General features: G+C 37.5%; 1 protein-coding gene across 3 annotated transcripts in view; it reads left to right on the top strand.

The window, feature by feature from the left end:
- JMJD1C (jumonji domain containing 1C) overlaps nt 1–13,116 on the top strand; it is a 130,873-nt gene that overhangs the window by 79,225 nt on the left and 38,532 nt on the right. For all 3 annotated transcript variants that reach the window (XM_032232310.1, XM_032232309.1, XM_032232311.1), the window contains exons 4-5: nt 6,771–6,876; nt 12,320–12,444. In XM_032232310.1, the coding sequence (XP_032088201.1) occupies nt 6,870–6,876; nt 12,320–12,444 (132 nt within the window). In that variant the 5' untranslated portion in view covers nt 6,771–6,869. The remainder of the gene's footprint in view (nt 1–6,770; nt 6,877–12,319; nt 12,445–13,116) is intronic.

Raw genomic sequence — 13,116 nt, 5'->3', positions numbered from 1 at the left:
TGCTGGCTTGTATCCTCTTCGTACTGGGCCAAAGCCACACTGGCCACATCTTTCCCCTTCACATTGGTGAGACCCAAATGGCCTCACGAGCCAAATGCCCCGTCAGTTTCACATTCCTGCAATAGACCATTACTGGCTCTCTGTTTGATATATTCAAGTGAGAAAATGATGTAAGACATCCTAGTTTTAAAAAAAATCCCAAGCCTTAAAAACTGATCTGAGTCCATTAAAAATGTGAAAGAGCTATATTATTTTATTATTTTAAAGACTCGACAAAGCTATGTTTCTGGGACTGTTTCAGGATGACGGTAGGCTGCCAGAATAGAATTGGTATGCTGTTAGAATTTTTTAACATCTTTTTTTTTTAGTAAAAAGGGAAAAGGAACCAGTATTTTGAAAATAAAATATTTGAAAGTTACACTGTGTAAGAAAGGTTGGGGCAAAACAGGGTTAGATTAATTCCTACCAAGATGGAATTTTAGTGGTCAATAGACACGTGTGCTCCCTGGAAAAAAGTGACCTTATAATTTCTCTAGATGGATGTCAGGCCTAGCCTAAGGACATTGTAACAGCATCTAACAAAAGTTAAGATTTTATTTGCTTACATCATACAGAAAAGAGGTTTTTTCCCCTCTGTGGCTCTCTCCCCCCACCCCCCGGGAAGATGCGAGATCCACACATAGATTTTTGGCCTTCCAAAAGCGCCTGGAGATCTGGTATGCCAATTGACCTGAGGACCCTACTCGCATACCGTCTTTGTTAATTCTGATTGATTTTAGTATTACCATTTGTTGTTTTATCCTGTTGCTAGTAGTAAGCTGCCTGGAGTTGACTCTAGGCAAGATGGGCAGCATATAAATTGAATAAATAAATAGGCAGAATCTTGCCAGACTAAACCTATACTGCTCTAACCTAATGGATATGCATGTGTTGCCCTGCTACCCACACAGACACGCAGCATGTGTTCTACATGTGTTTATTCAAATCTCCCAAACAGGTCCTTGGAAAGGACCGGATTTCAAGCTCAGTACAGCAAGGGTCATTGGGCAACTGAATGAGAAAAAGGCTTTGGCTTTGGCAAAAACCTGCTGAAGTGTTCTTGGCTCTCACAGCTGTCTTCTTGATGTCTAGAGATTACATTCCATCTCTTCCTTCCCTCACCTCTAGTTCATTGGCAAGCTGAGAAGCAATAATGGTTGCAACAGCAAAAGCAAAAGCACACTTCCAACTTGACAGGCAGACACCCCAGCCCACCCCATCTAAAATGTAAGAGATACCTAGAAAACAATAATTATGTGTTATCGTTTACTCTGACCTCCTCCCTGGAGGGACCCTGGCTTCTGAAGGCATTTTGCCGGGAATCCGCCTATTAAGCGATCTGCCTTAATATTGTGGGCTTTCATCCACCTTGCCTCTGAAAGTGGATAGCCTTTCCATTGCACCAAGTATTGCAGCTTTTCTTTATAACACCTAGAATCTAAGATTCATTTAACCTCATAGTGTCTTTCACCTTCCCCTATAATTGGGCCTGGGACCATGACCAGGTTGATCACCCTACATACTTCATTTTGCGTGGCATCTCCAAATCAGGCTCTGGGCTTTCCAAGAAGATGTCAGGGTCCCCCAGCTCAGGTGGCCTGTCACCCATTCTGCTGCTTCTCCCTCTAGTCTTGCCACAATGGCATTCACACAAGCCACATCATTGAAGTAAGTTGGCCCATATTGATCCAGATGAGCTCACGCCTGATTCAGGAAGAACACCGATTTCTCCGGACTATCATCAAACGTGGCCTTGATCGGCAGGGGCTCAATGGGTCCTAGGATGCTCCAGTATCCCTGAGGCCATCCCACTCCATAGAGAAAGGACCTGGGCTGAGCACCCGCACCCGCCAGTTGCACTGGAGGCCTTCTGGTGATCCTGTGCAGTTGGGCTGCTGACCATTGGAGTCCATCAGCACCTTGCCCTGGAATTTGGCCCAGTTGGGGGATGGTGGTCCATGAGGGGCTAGCTGCTCCTAAGCCTACGGCTCCCTCCATCCTCGGCCAGGGTTGAAGCAGTAGGGGTGGGAGAGTCATCGAGGATTGACTTGATATTGCTTCAGAAGCTTGGCCAATTTGATGCTCCAGTTCTGCTCCATGCATCTCCATTCCAACGAACCTCTCTCTCAGTTTTTTGACTGATGGGCTGCGGCAGGCTTCCAGGTATCTTCATTCCACCGACTCTTCCCATCATTGCTCTTTTCCCTTTCCATGTTGGGCCCCAGGTAAATGCCACTTCAGGAGGAAGCAAAGGGAACTCAACTTTGCACGCCTTCGGCACCACACCCTGGCATAGTTCCTCACACACCTGACGGAGTTCCCCAGCCACTATGGCCTCCACCCGCACTGCTGACTGTTTCAAACGGGTCACTGTCTGGGTACCGAAGTCCACCTGGCCTGCAGTTGGAGCCTCTTTCACCAGGCCCATTCCTGATTTGGCAGCTTGCTCTCCTTTGTGTTCCACCCTGGACATCTTCTCCTGTGCCTTCACAGCTCTTCCAGAGGTGACTGAACAGGTTGCAGGAGCTCAGGACTCTTTTGTCCTTTTTAACTTTGGTAGAACTGGTTTAATGTCAGCGTTCTGACTGATGAACCCAACCAAAACAAGCACAGTCGAGACGATCCAATCTCTGAATGCAAAACTTTATTGAGTACATCGTTTTGGCACTGATGAGGGGCAAAACCAGATATAGCTATTTTCCACACAAATCTAGATAATTAAAGTATAGATTCTCCATCCCCCTTTAGAGCAGGTCATATTATTCAATTAAGGTCTCATTGTATTGTTATGAGAAAAAGGCTTTGGCAAACACCTGCTGAAGTGTCCTTGGCTCTCATGGCTGTCTTCTTGATGAGTGGAGCCTACATTCCATCTCCCTCTTCCCTCCCCTCTGGTTTGTTGGCAAACTGAGAAGCGATAATGGTTGCAACAGCAAAAGCTCATTTTGATCTTGACAGAATTATTATATTGGTATTAAAATTCTGACTGCATTTTGTTTATTAGTCCTTGCAAAAAAGTTTATATTTCATTGTGTAGTATAGCTGTTGTAAATTTAATCATCTGGCATGAAAGTAAGGAATGTAATACTCTTTTTCTTTCTTGACTTAAATTTTCTATTTTTAAGCTGAAAAAAAGATTATAGATGGGAAGGACATATGTTGCTGACCTAATAAGAAAGTAGACTTACAATTATATACACTCAGGACAAAGACATGACTGTAGCAAAGCATACAATCTTAAAATATATAAAATGTATTGGTAGTCTGCCTGTATCTCTGAATTTTTTTAACATCTTATTTGGATTTCAAAAAAAATTATATCAGTAAGTTTGCAGTAAATAACAAGTCAGTTTACTGTACAAAACTGAATTTTCATTTATTTGAGTACATAATCGTGCTACTTAGGTATACCTTTGAATTGATTTTTTTAATGGAATATACTTTCAAGAATTAAAGAAATGGAAGCCAGAAGTAGATGGAAACAAACAGCATAATTACAGGTTAATAAACTTCACCATGTATTTCACTGACTTTAAAACAGTTGGAAATTTAGGGTGCTGAATTGGGTTCTACAAATCAGATACCATTATTATGTGCTAGGATCACAGGCAGGCAACAGCTGTTGTTGAAATTTGAGGACCGGTTTAAACATTTATACCAACCAACCAGCATTGATCAATGTTGTTCCTAGATTTACATTACTGTGGCTTGTCACCTTCTTACGTGCAGGACTGCATTCTCCAATTGGAACCAGTCCAGCCAGTTTGATCTACCTGGGAGATTCTGCTAGCGATGTCCCCTTTTTCAGGTAGTCTCCCATAATGGAGACCAGAATTTCCATTGCTTAGCAAGTCAGTTAAGTGAGTTGTACCCAACTTTATAAATTAAGTTAAGTGAATCATATGGCCATTAAGAGTTCTTTTTGAGGGATATGGGCAGACTAGAAATACAAAATGCTAAGTAAATCTGGTTTCCCCCATTGACTTTGTTTGTTGGAAGCTAGCTGGGAAGATTACATATGGTGATAATATTATCTTAGTTTGCAGCAGCCATCATAAATACATGCCAGTTACCAAGTGCCTGAATGTTGATCACATGACTGTTTGGGGAGGTTGGGGGTGCTGCAGTGGTTATAAGTGCAAGGACTGGTTGCATGTCACTTTTTTTCAGTGCCATTATAATTTTGAACGGTCCCTAACTGAATGCTTGTAAGTTGAGGACTACCTGTATTTTTTTTCATTTTACTGATTTTAGTGTGTGAAGAATAAACTTTAATCTTAATTCTGTAAATGCCATTTAAATGTTTTCAAGGATCTAAAACCTATGCTGTGGCTTTATCAGACATTCCAGGTATTTTGGGGGTGGGGTTGCAGCTTTTTTATCCTGGATACTTAAAGAGTTATGATCAGTAAATGTTCTTGTCATATGTCCAGAGGTTGTAGAGCATTTTAAAAAGAACACAAATTTTCATCTTATTGGAGGAGGCAATTTCTTTTTTCTAAACTTCAGTAGAGATGTGATAATGCTGGATAAAATGCCAGAATTCATTGAGACACTGTCCTTTTACAGATTTTGCTGATGGTGTAGCTAGCAGTTTAGCTTATGTACTTTTGAGACAGATAGTATAAACAGAGCTGGTTTATTTGACTCTACAGATAGTTTTGAAACTGTTTTCACTTTTTTATTTGGTACTAGCTGATAACCCGGCGTTGTCCAGGTATTTATTTATAGAAGGAAAATGTCCGAACCAAATGTAATTTCTAATGTTGGATTTTCCCCCTTACCAGAGGGAGCCCCCTTGTAGAGTACTGTGAATCCATTACCATGGCACCTCCACTGCGCTGTATAGTAGAAGCCATTTTAAGGCACAACAGGCTGTATCTTAAAACACACACCAAGGGGTGTTAGAGGTGTGTTACCCCACAGTATTTTTTTCCAGAGAGTAAGTAATCTGTACCAAGTTTGGTTGAAATTGCTCTAGGCGTTCCAGAGTTATGGACGGTCGGACGGACACGCACAAGTATTTAATGTAGAAATGGCTTCCATAACATGTATCATTAAAAAGCACATGGTAATCCCAGCTACTTGTTATTAAGATTTGGACATATCTACCACTGTCCAGTTTCCAATCTGGATGGACAATAATCGAGAAGGAATACGTTGTCTAGTAGATATGTTCCATTTGAAACTGAACAGAACGAAAACTAATTAGAGAATGTTAATAAAGTGTCTTTAAAAAAAGAGGTTGAAAGCAGGCTTCTTACTCATTGAGACCAAATGAAGCGTAATGTGTTAGCCATTTCTGTTTCTGTTCATATTTGCAAGCCTCCATTCTTCATGCCAACCTTATGAGTTTTATTTTGTGCTGGAACCCCAGATCCATCAACTGTAGCTCAGGGAAAATGCAAATGGGCCTGAGCAACATTGTGAACCGATTTATAAATACAGGGTAAAATCCAAATCCAACTGTAGATAAAAAAAATATCCTGACAATCAAATTCATATCTCAGTGTTGTTAAATAAGGAGGCTTGCTTACCCAAACATATACTATATCTGTACCCTTCTGCCTATCCTGCTTGAGGAGGAATTTATTCTTCTGAGTATGTCTGCCAGTTTTATATACAATTTAGTTTGTAAATTTGACTTGTATTATTTTAATACCAATTACATATTAAGCAGCTGTATAAACTGATTACATATACCTTATAAGCCCTGCCAGTAAATAAATGAATAAATTATTAATTAATAAACCCTACCTTATAAATAGTAGCTAATGAAGTGGAGCAAATCTTCCTCTTTTACTTTTCTCTTACATTCTTTAAAGCAAGACTTTTTATCAACTACCCATGACTCCCAATTTATGGCAACCTGACTGCAAAAAATGCAATTCTTGCTTTTTGTTTAACCCACACCCCCACCCCAGCTTTGGAGTACATGTGGGTAATCTTGCAATTTCTCCTTAGTACAGAGAGATTTTTGAATCTCACACTCAAGCATTGTTTTTGACTTCAGTGTGTTCTTCTATTCTAGAAGAACCTCAGTTCGCAATAACTCACCAGAAGTGGTGCGACATTGAGAATGCATGCTCGGACCTTCATTTTGGGGTGAATCAGGGGTTGTATTACTTACTTTCCCTCCCGGTTTGCAAATGTGAGCGTGCACGCTCAATTTGTTTGCATGTGCTCTGTCACGCAGGTGCTCAGCCTTCCATGCATGCACTTTGATCGTACGTGCAGCTTGCATATATGCGCGTCTTGAAAATGTGCCTATATAGGATGGCATAGAGCCGGGGTGGAGGGGCAAGCCCACCTGCAATTTCCACTACCGGTTCGGGCAAACCGGCCCAAACCGGCTGAATACTACCTCTGGGGTGAATGTAATAAGATCACAATTGTGACAAGGGAAATATTTTTACACAGAAGGGAGTTTAATCGATAAATAATAAATTAATGGCTTTTGATAGAATATATATTGATGTAGATCTTTTTCATACATTATTTAGCTTCTAATCATTAAACAAGATATTATAAATATCAAAATCCAAAATCATTTTTATATTCACTTTATATTTTTATAGTATTTATATTCAAAAATTTTCGGCAAAAACCTGGACGCAGTCAGGACATTTTCTGTCATCTGTCTGATTTTTTTCAGGTTACAGTATTTGCGTCAAATAATTGAATAATAAATGTTTACGAGACATAACATAGTGTTTCTCTGTTTTCTTTAGGATGATATAGACAGTTTAAACCCAGTTCTCAGGGATAATCCACAGCTTCAAGAGGAAGTAAAAATCTGGGTGAAGGAACAAAAAGTGCAGGAGATTTTTATGCAAGGTAATTTTGATAAATATATGTTTGACATTTGATTAGATAAACACTCATAGTGAATTATGTTTTATTTTTTATAAAGTAATGTTACAGTGTTGCATATTACTGAATCGATGATTTCTTATATGGTGACCAGATTTAGTGGTTTGTCATTTCTATTAGTTGTTACTTCCCATCCAAATATATAGTATTTTCAAATGGTCAGGTGGCTCTTAAAGGATCCCATTCCATTTGATTAATGAGACCATTTTACTAAGTAATACTATTTTAAAAATTATTTCAAAAAATATTTTAGAGTTGAAAGTTGATATGGTTAAGGAAAACTGAATATAAGTAGTCCTTGACTTCCAACCACAATAGGGCCCAAAATTTCTGTTGTTAAGTGAAACATTTGTTAAGTGAGTTTTGCCCCATTTTATGACCTTTCGTGCTATAATTAAATGAATCTGAATTTTGATCACATGATCATGGGGATGCTGTAAAGGTCGTAACTGTGAAAAATAGCCATAAGTCACATTTTTCAGTGCCATTGTAACTTTAAATGGTCACTAAATGTACTGTTGTAAGTCAAGGACTACCTGTATGCATTAGCAGGAGTTTGTTTTTCTAAGTTACTAAGTTTGTGCTATATTTAAATAAAAGAGAGAAAGGTGCGCACATTAAAAAACGTTGAGAACTAGTAAATTCTAAAGGTTAAGGTGGTAGATGTGGGCAGGGGTTAATCTACTTATCTTCATTACCAATTCGCAAATGTGAGTGTGCTCGCTTCGCTCGCACGAGCCACCTCCATACATGCACAGGACCTTCCACGCCTGTTCAGAGCATCAAAAACAGACATGATGACATCAGGTGGGGGGGGGGTGCCTGCAAAGGTAAGTAGAACAGCGGGGGGGGGGAAATCCGCTGTGCCACACGATTTAGATTAGCTAGAAAGTAGGAAATACTGCTTTTTAGCTCATATAAATCATGAGTCACAGCTGATCGTTGGAAATACTGGTTCACCCGAATCAGTTGCAGAATTTTTTTTTGCTACCGGTTCGAGCGAACCGGTCCAAACCAGTAGCATTTCATCCCTGGATGTGGGGCAATCAGATCCATGTTCTAATCCTTCCAAGGTGACAAAGCCATCTGGGTGATTTGGGGCCAGTTACCCTCTCTCATCCCTAAACAATCTCGGGCCCTGTGAGAAACTTGCTCAAAGACAGACCCTTTATCACCCCATGCTGCATTCATGGTTTTGCTGTGTAATATAGGAGAATGCAGCAGAAAACAAATCCTTAAAGTTTGGGACATACATTAAAGGGGGGAAAATCATCTGTTTCAGGCTCAAAATACTCTCTTTTCAGTTTGAAACTCATTCCATGTGCATTTCAGAAGTGCTTTCTGCCTGAAGTAGGTCTATTTCGAAGTCTTCTGCTTCTAAAATGCTGGCAGTAAGCAGATTGCAGTGAGCTCAAAGTAGGATGATTTAAGGTCACAACAGTTTGAATCAAACATTTTGTATATCCCGACCAATCTGCAGCTATCAAATGGCCTTGCAAAATATATACTTAAGAAATGCTTTTTTAGTGTATTTATTTCTTTACTAAAGAATATGAGCCTTCATGGATCAGATGTAGTATCCTCATTTAAAAGTCTAACCTTAAATAGAATTATGAACACATAGGCTATTTTCCAGCCAGTTAAAGACCTAAATAATAGAGTTGTGCAATATTTCAGATTTGAATGAATCTGCAAGAGTTGCTTTTAAATATGAACGCAGCACCTGTCTGCAACTCATTAAAATAGATTCAGGAGTGTACCGTTGTTTCATGGTTGCATAGCAACACTGAAAGCCTCCCACAAACACATTAACGTAGAACCAGATGCAGTAGCTTTAATGTGTAGAAGACGGATGCTATGTTTGCTGTCCTATATGTTCCAAAGCACTTCTGAATCTGAAATATTGCACAGCCTGATTAAAAAATATCAGGATTTAGTATCTCTGGTAAAAAAAAAAAAAATCAGTTTGCCATTACAATATCTGTGTTCAGTCATTGAAACCAGAACCATTGAGATAGGAGCAAATATACCTTCCCTTAGTAGCCAAAACCATTTCCTATTTTGGCCAACAATATATGTTTGGGTGGGTTTGGGGTTTTTTTTTAATCCCATATGTTATTCTGTTGGGAGCAGAAGCTGGATAATGACGAGGCAGTAGGCACCATCGAGAGCTCCAGCAATTCCTTAGGTTTTTTTTTCTATTTGCCTCGTTATTTTAACCCCCCAAAGAAGATAACACTTTGTTAATTATTATTTAAGACCAAATTTCCCTGCCAGTCGATATAAGATAGAGAACAGCTCAAGAACAAATTTCGCCGAAAAGACAATAACAAAGGTAAAAGAAAGGAGGTACATCAAAACCCAACAAAGAGTGACAAAAACATTATTCTGTCAACATTGGCACCGAGAACTGTACTTGTCTAATATTGGCAACATATTCAAGGCCATGATGGCTATAACACTTGAAGACACTTGCAGTCTCAACAGTAGGGAATTCTGGGAATTGCAATTGGTTGAGTAGGCAGCATGCTATGATCAAACCATTAACCTTTCTAACCCACTATTTCAGTGGTTTCAGAACATGGTGCATTGACTTCCATATTCATGAGCTAATTTAAGTAATAAATAACTACATTATATAATTGGCTTTCTATAATATAGCTTATGACACTGATAACGTATAAGGAATTACAACAGAGATCATACATATTTTTAGAAATCATTCTTTGATTTTTATAGTCAGAATGAAAATTTAAACCATTTTAAAAATAACATTCAAAGTACAAAATTTCTTTCAAATTTGTGGTGGTGATATTTGGAAGAAAATGCAATTGCAGTGCAATCTTAAAGCTTTTCAGGATTCCCATCTCTTTGAAATGAAATCTTTCTGCAGATTCACCTTATCCATTTATTCTTTTGATCCTAGTTTGGAAATTAATTTCTCCTTAAATTTTCCCTCGGTGCGTTTCCCACTGTCATTTGCTATTCCTCTAGGAGACTGGAATCCTTCCTTACCTATTTCCTTTCCTTTTGTTCTTTGTTTTTTATAACTGGATTTTTAAAAATTGAGAAGAAACATAGGAGCGGAAACTGACAAGGTAGCTCACAGAAACAAAAGAAACATTACTTATAATTTATGCAGGGAAGATCAATAAGGAAAAAGTGTTTAGGCTGAATCTGCATGCAACGAATGTTTACTTGAACTTCAAAACTACAAATTTAAAGAAGTGCTGCTAATTAATGTGTGCAATCTCTGTATCACACATTAATTTTTTTAGAACTTTTGCCTTCGTTCTCCAGCCGCTTAATTTCAGGAAAGCAATGCTTAAACACTGTTATAATAACAGTGAGTCCTCAATTTAAGGTCCTGATTTAATGAACTTCAGAGGCAACAAACCAGATTTCTGTCCCCGTTTACCAAGATAATAAATAAATTTATTACATTCCAAAAACTCCTGACCTGGCAGTTAATTTTACATCATTTGCAATGTCAGGTCATTTGTGTAATGACATAATTAACCCAGATTATATACATTACCACAAATGACATAATTTGTAATTTAACAGACGTTCAGGAGTAATGGACACCCCCTCTCCCCACTGAGTCTGGTAATCTAAGGTAATGTGGAATCTTGACTTTTTTGCATTGTGCCTTTAGCATATGTTGTTTTCTATTTGCTGATAAGCTATCCCTTTTCTATTTTGGCTTGTTTTCTGGGATCTTCCAGATATCATTTTCTGTAATAACTTTGGCTGGAAATGAAATATGTATGTATCAAGAGCCTTGGCAGCTCCTAGCTGATCATTTTTGGGGGCTCAGATATTAAGCAGTGTCAGGCCCACTTAGAGTACTTTAGACTACCAAGGCCATGATCTATATTAAGAAGTTGGGGGAGGGGGGAGATCCAGAAGACAATAGCAAACTCCTTCCAAGAAAACTAAAAAGAAGTGTCCATGAAATGTCAGAAGTCAAGCTTGACTTGAAGGAAGCTTTTACAATAAGAAAAGTGACATGATAATGGTTTGGACCTACTGATTTTGAGATTCAGTTTTTCAACTCTCCCTGTGCTGATACTACTAATACTTTAAACATAATGCATTGTACCACATAATCCCTAGGCATATAGAATATCAGCGTAGTCTGCAGGCCATCCGTTGGATAGTCTGCAGAAGTACTACCTAATGGGGGAAAGAATCTGGAAAAAAATCCCTAAAGTATTACTCTAGACTAATTCATTTCTCTGCCTGTGTAAGATGATATTGCAAACAATTATATAAAGAACAATTTAGTAATATTCAGTACCTTGGGCAAACTCTGATGTAGTTATGTTGGATATAAATAAATATGATATGAGTTGTATTTGATTGTAACAGCTTCTAAAGTGTTTATTACTTTTCTGAATTTGGATAGATTAATTCAAAAAACTTACGTAAAGTTATTACATTAACGCAAACCTTAATAAATTAAAAATGTGTTAAGAAACAAGTAGCTGTTTCATTCCTTGGATAAAAACTTTGAGGTAAGTGATTACACACTTGACAAAATATGATAGTCCCACACTTATACGCCACTCCTTCATTAGCCATTGCTAAAATTGTTGGTACCCTAGATAGATGTGAAAATACCAAAATAACCTGAAGATGGAATTTTTTTAAAAAAATAATTATGAATAGTGTGGCACAAGGAAGCAGTTTAATGAACCCACTTACAGTAAATAAGGATAATACTGTTAGAAGGACAGTCGATACAAAAGAATATATAACTTTAAAAAGTGTGGTTTACTCATGCATGAATTTCAAATTGAATTTTAAATGTTGCTTCATCTGACATATTTGAGCTAATACATAACTTACAAGTTATATATTTAAATTTATGAGTGTAATATTCTTAACAGCACATTTAGAGTGGAAAGAAACAGACCGCTGAAGGTAAAAAAAAAATGTGCAGTCGATTTTGGGGGGAATCTTGGCAGCTGTGTAAACCCAGACTTCAGGGACTAAATTGTTTCTATATGAAAGGCATATGTTTTTAGTAACATACAGTATGTTGGACAGCTTCTGTTCATAAAATTAGGCTTGCTTTTCTATTCAGCATCTTGTGCTTAACATATGAGTGTATTTCCCACACCCACTGGAATCATGGCTTGCAAAGATTTATATTCCTCATCCACCCGGAAACTTAGCCCTTTTTGTACGTATATCTGCCATATTTTATCAATATCAGGAACTATCAGCACTGAATTCAAAAATAAATGGTAGCCTTTAAAAAGCATGATGGACATTGACTTTTCATTATTTGGGATTGTTTTTGTAATATAATTTAACCTCTATTGCATGCACTTCTAAAATTAAAGTCTATTGAAATATTATTTCAATAATCCTCAAATGTTATTTCCATTTTTTGAAGGTCCTTATTCTTTAAACGGCTATAGGGTGAGAGTATATAGACAGGACTCTGCCACCCAGTGGTTCACTGGTATAATTACTCATCATGATCTGTTCACTCGCACTATGATTGTTATGAATGATCAGGTAATTATTTTTTTCTCTACTGAAATTGTTCTTTAAAAGTGCATCAACGCTGAAACTAAATATAAGTATGTGACATAATTGGCTTTAGATTGATTTTGTAGGTACTCTGTTTTTAAAAGAATGTTTAATAGCTTAAGATGAAAATTAATACAAGACTATTTTAATTTTAAAATGTAAATCTTTTAATTGGTAATAATCTGGAGTTCTATTAAATGTGTCCTGATTAAATATAAACAATTCTTGGAACAAAAGCCAATTGAAGAATTAGTATAGTAATCCTTGATATTTTCAGAGCATAAATGAAGAAGTAGAATATAAAAAAAAGCCAACAAAAGTTTTGTCACCATGATTATGGACCGTGGACAATTCAAAGAATGTTTAAAAGGATTGGTTGGCAGTTTAATTATACTGAATTCAACATTACTTTGGGAATATTTTTCCATATGATACTGATTTAATAGCTGTACACTTACTAGTATAATTTGGCAAGACTAAAATGGCTAAAATTTTGAAGCATATGCCAAAATTTTGGGATTAATAATTATATAAAGAATTATAAATCAATCAATCATGTGACTAAGCAAAAACATTGTGATACAAAGACAAGGCTACCCTGGATTTTCAATAATGGAAAATTATTAAATTTGGGTATTTTTGCTTTTGAGCTGGCTT

Source organism: Thamnophis elegans, chromosome 15 (genome assembly GCF_009769535.1).
Source record: "Thamnophis elegans isolate rThaEle1 chromosome 15, rThaEle1.pri, whole genome shotgun sequence".
Taxonomy (NCBI): Eukaryota; Metazoa; Chordata; class Lepidosauria; order Squamata; family Colubridae; genus Thamnophis; species Thamnophis elegans.
The sequence above is the reverse complement of the archived record's forward strand: the minus strand, read 5'-3'. Positions and strand labels throughout refer to the sequence as shown.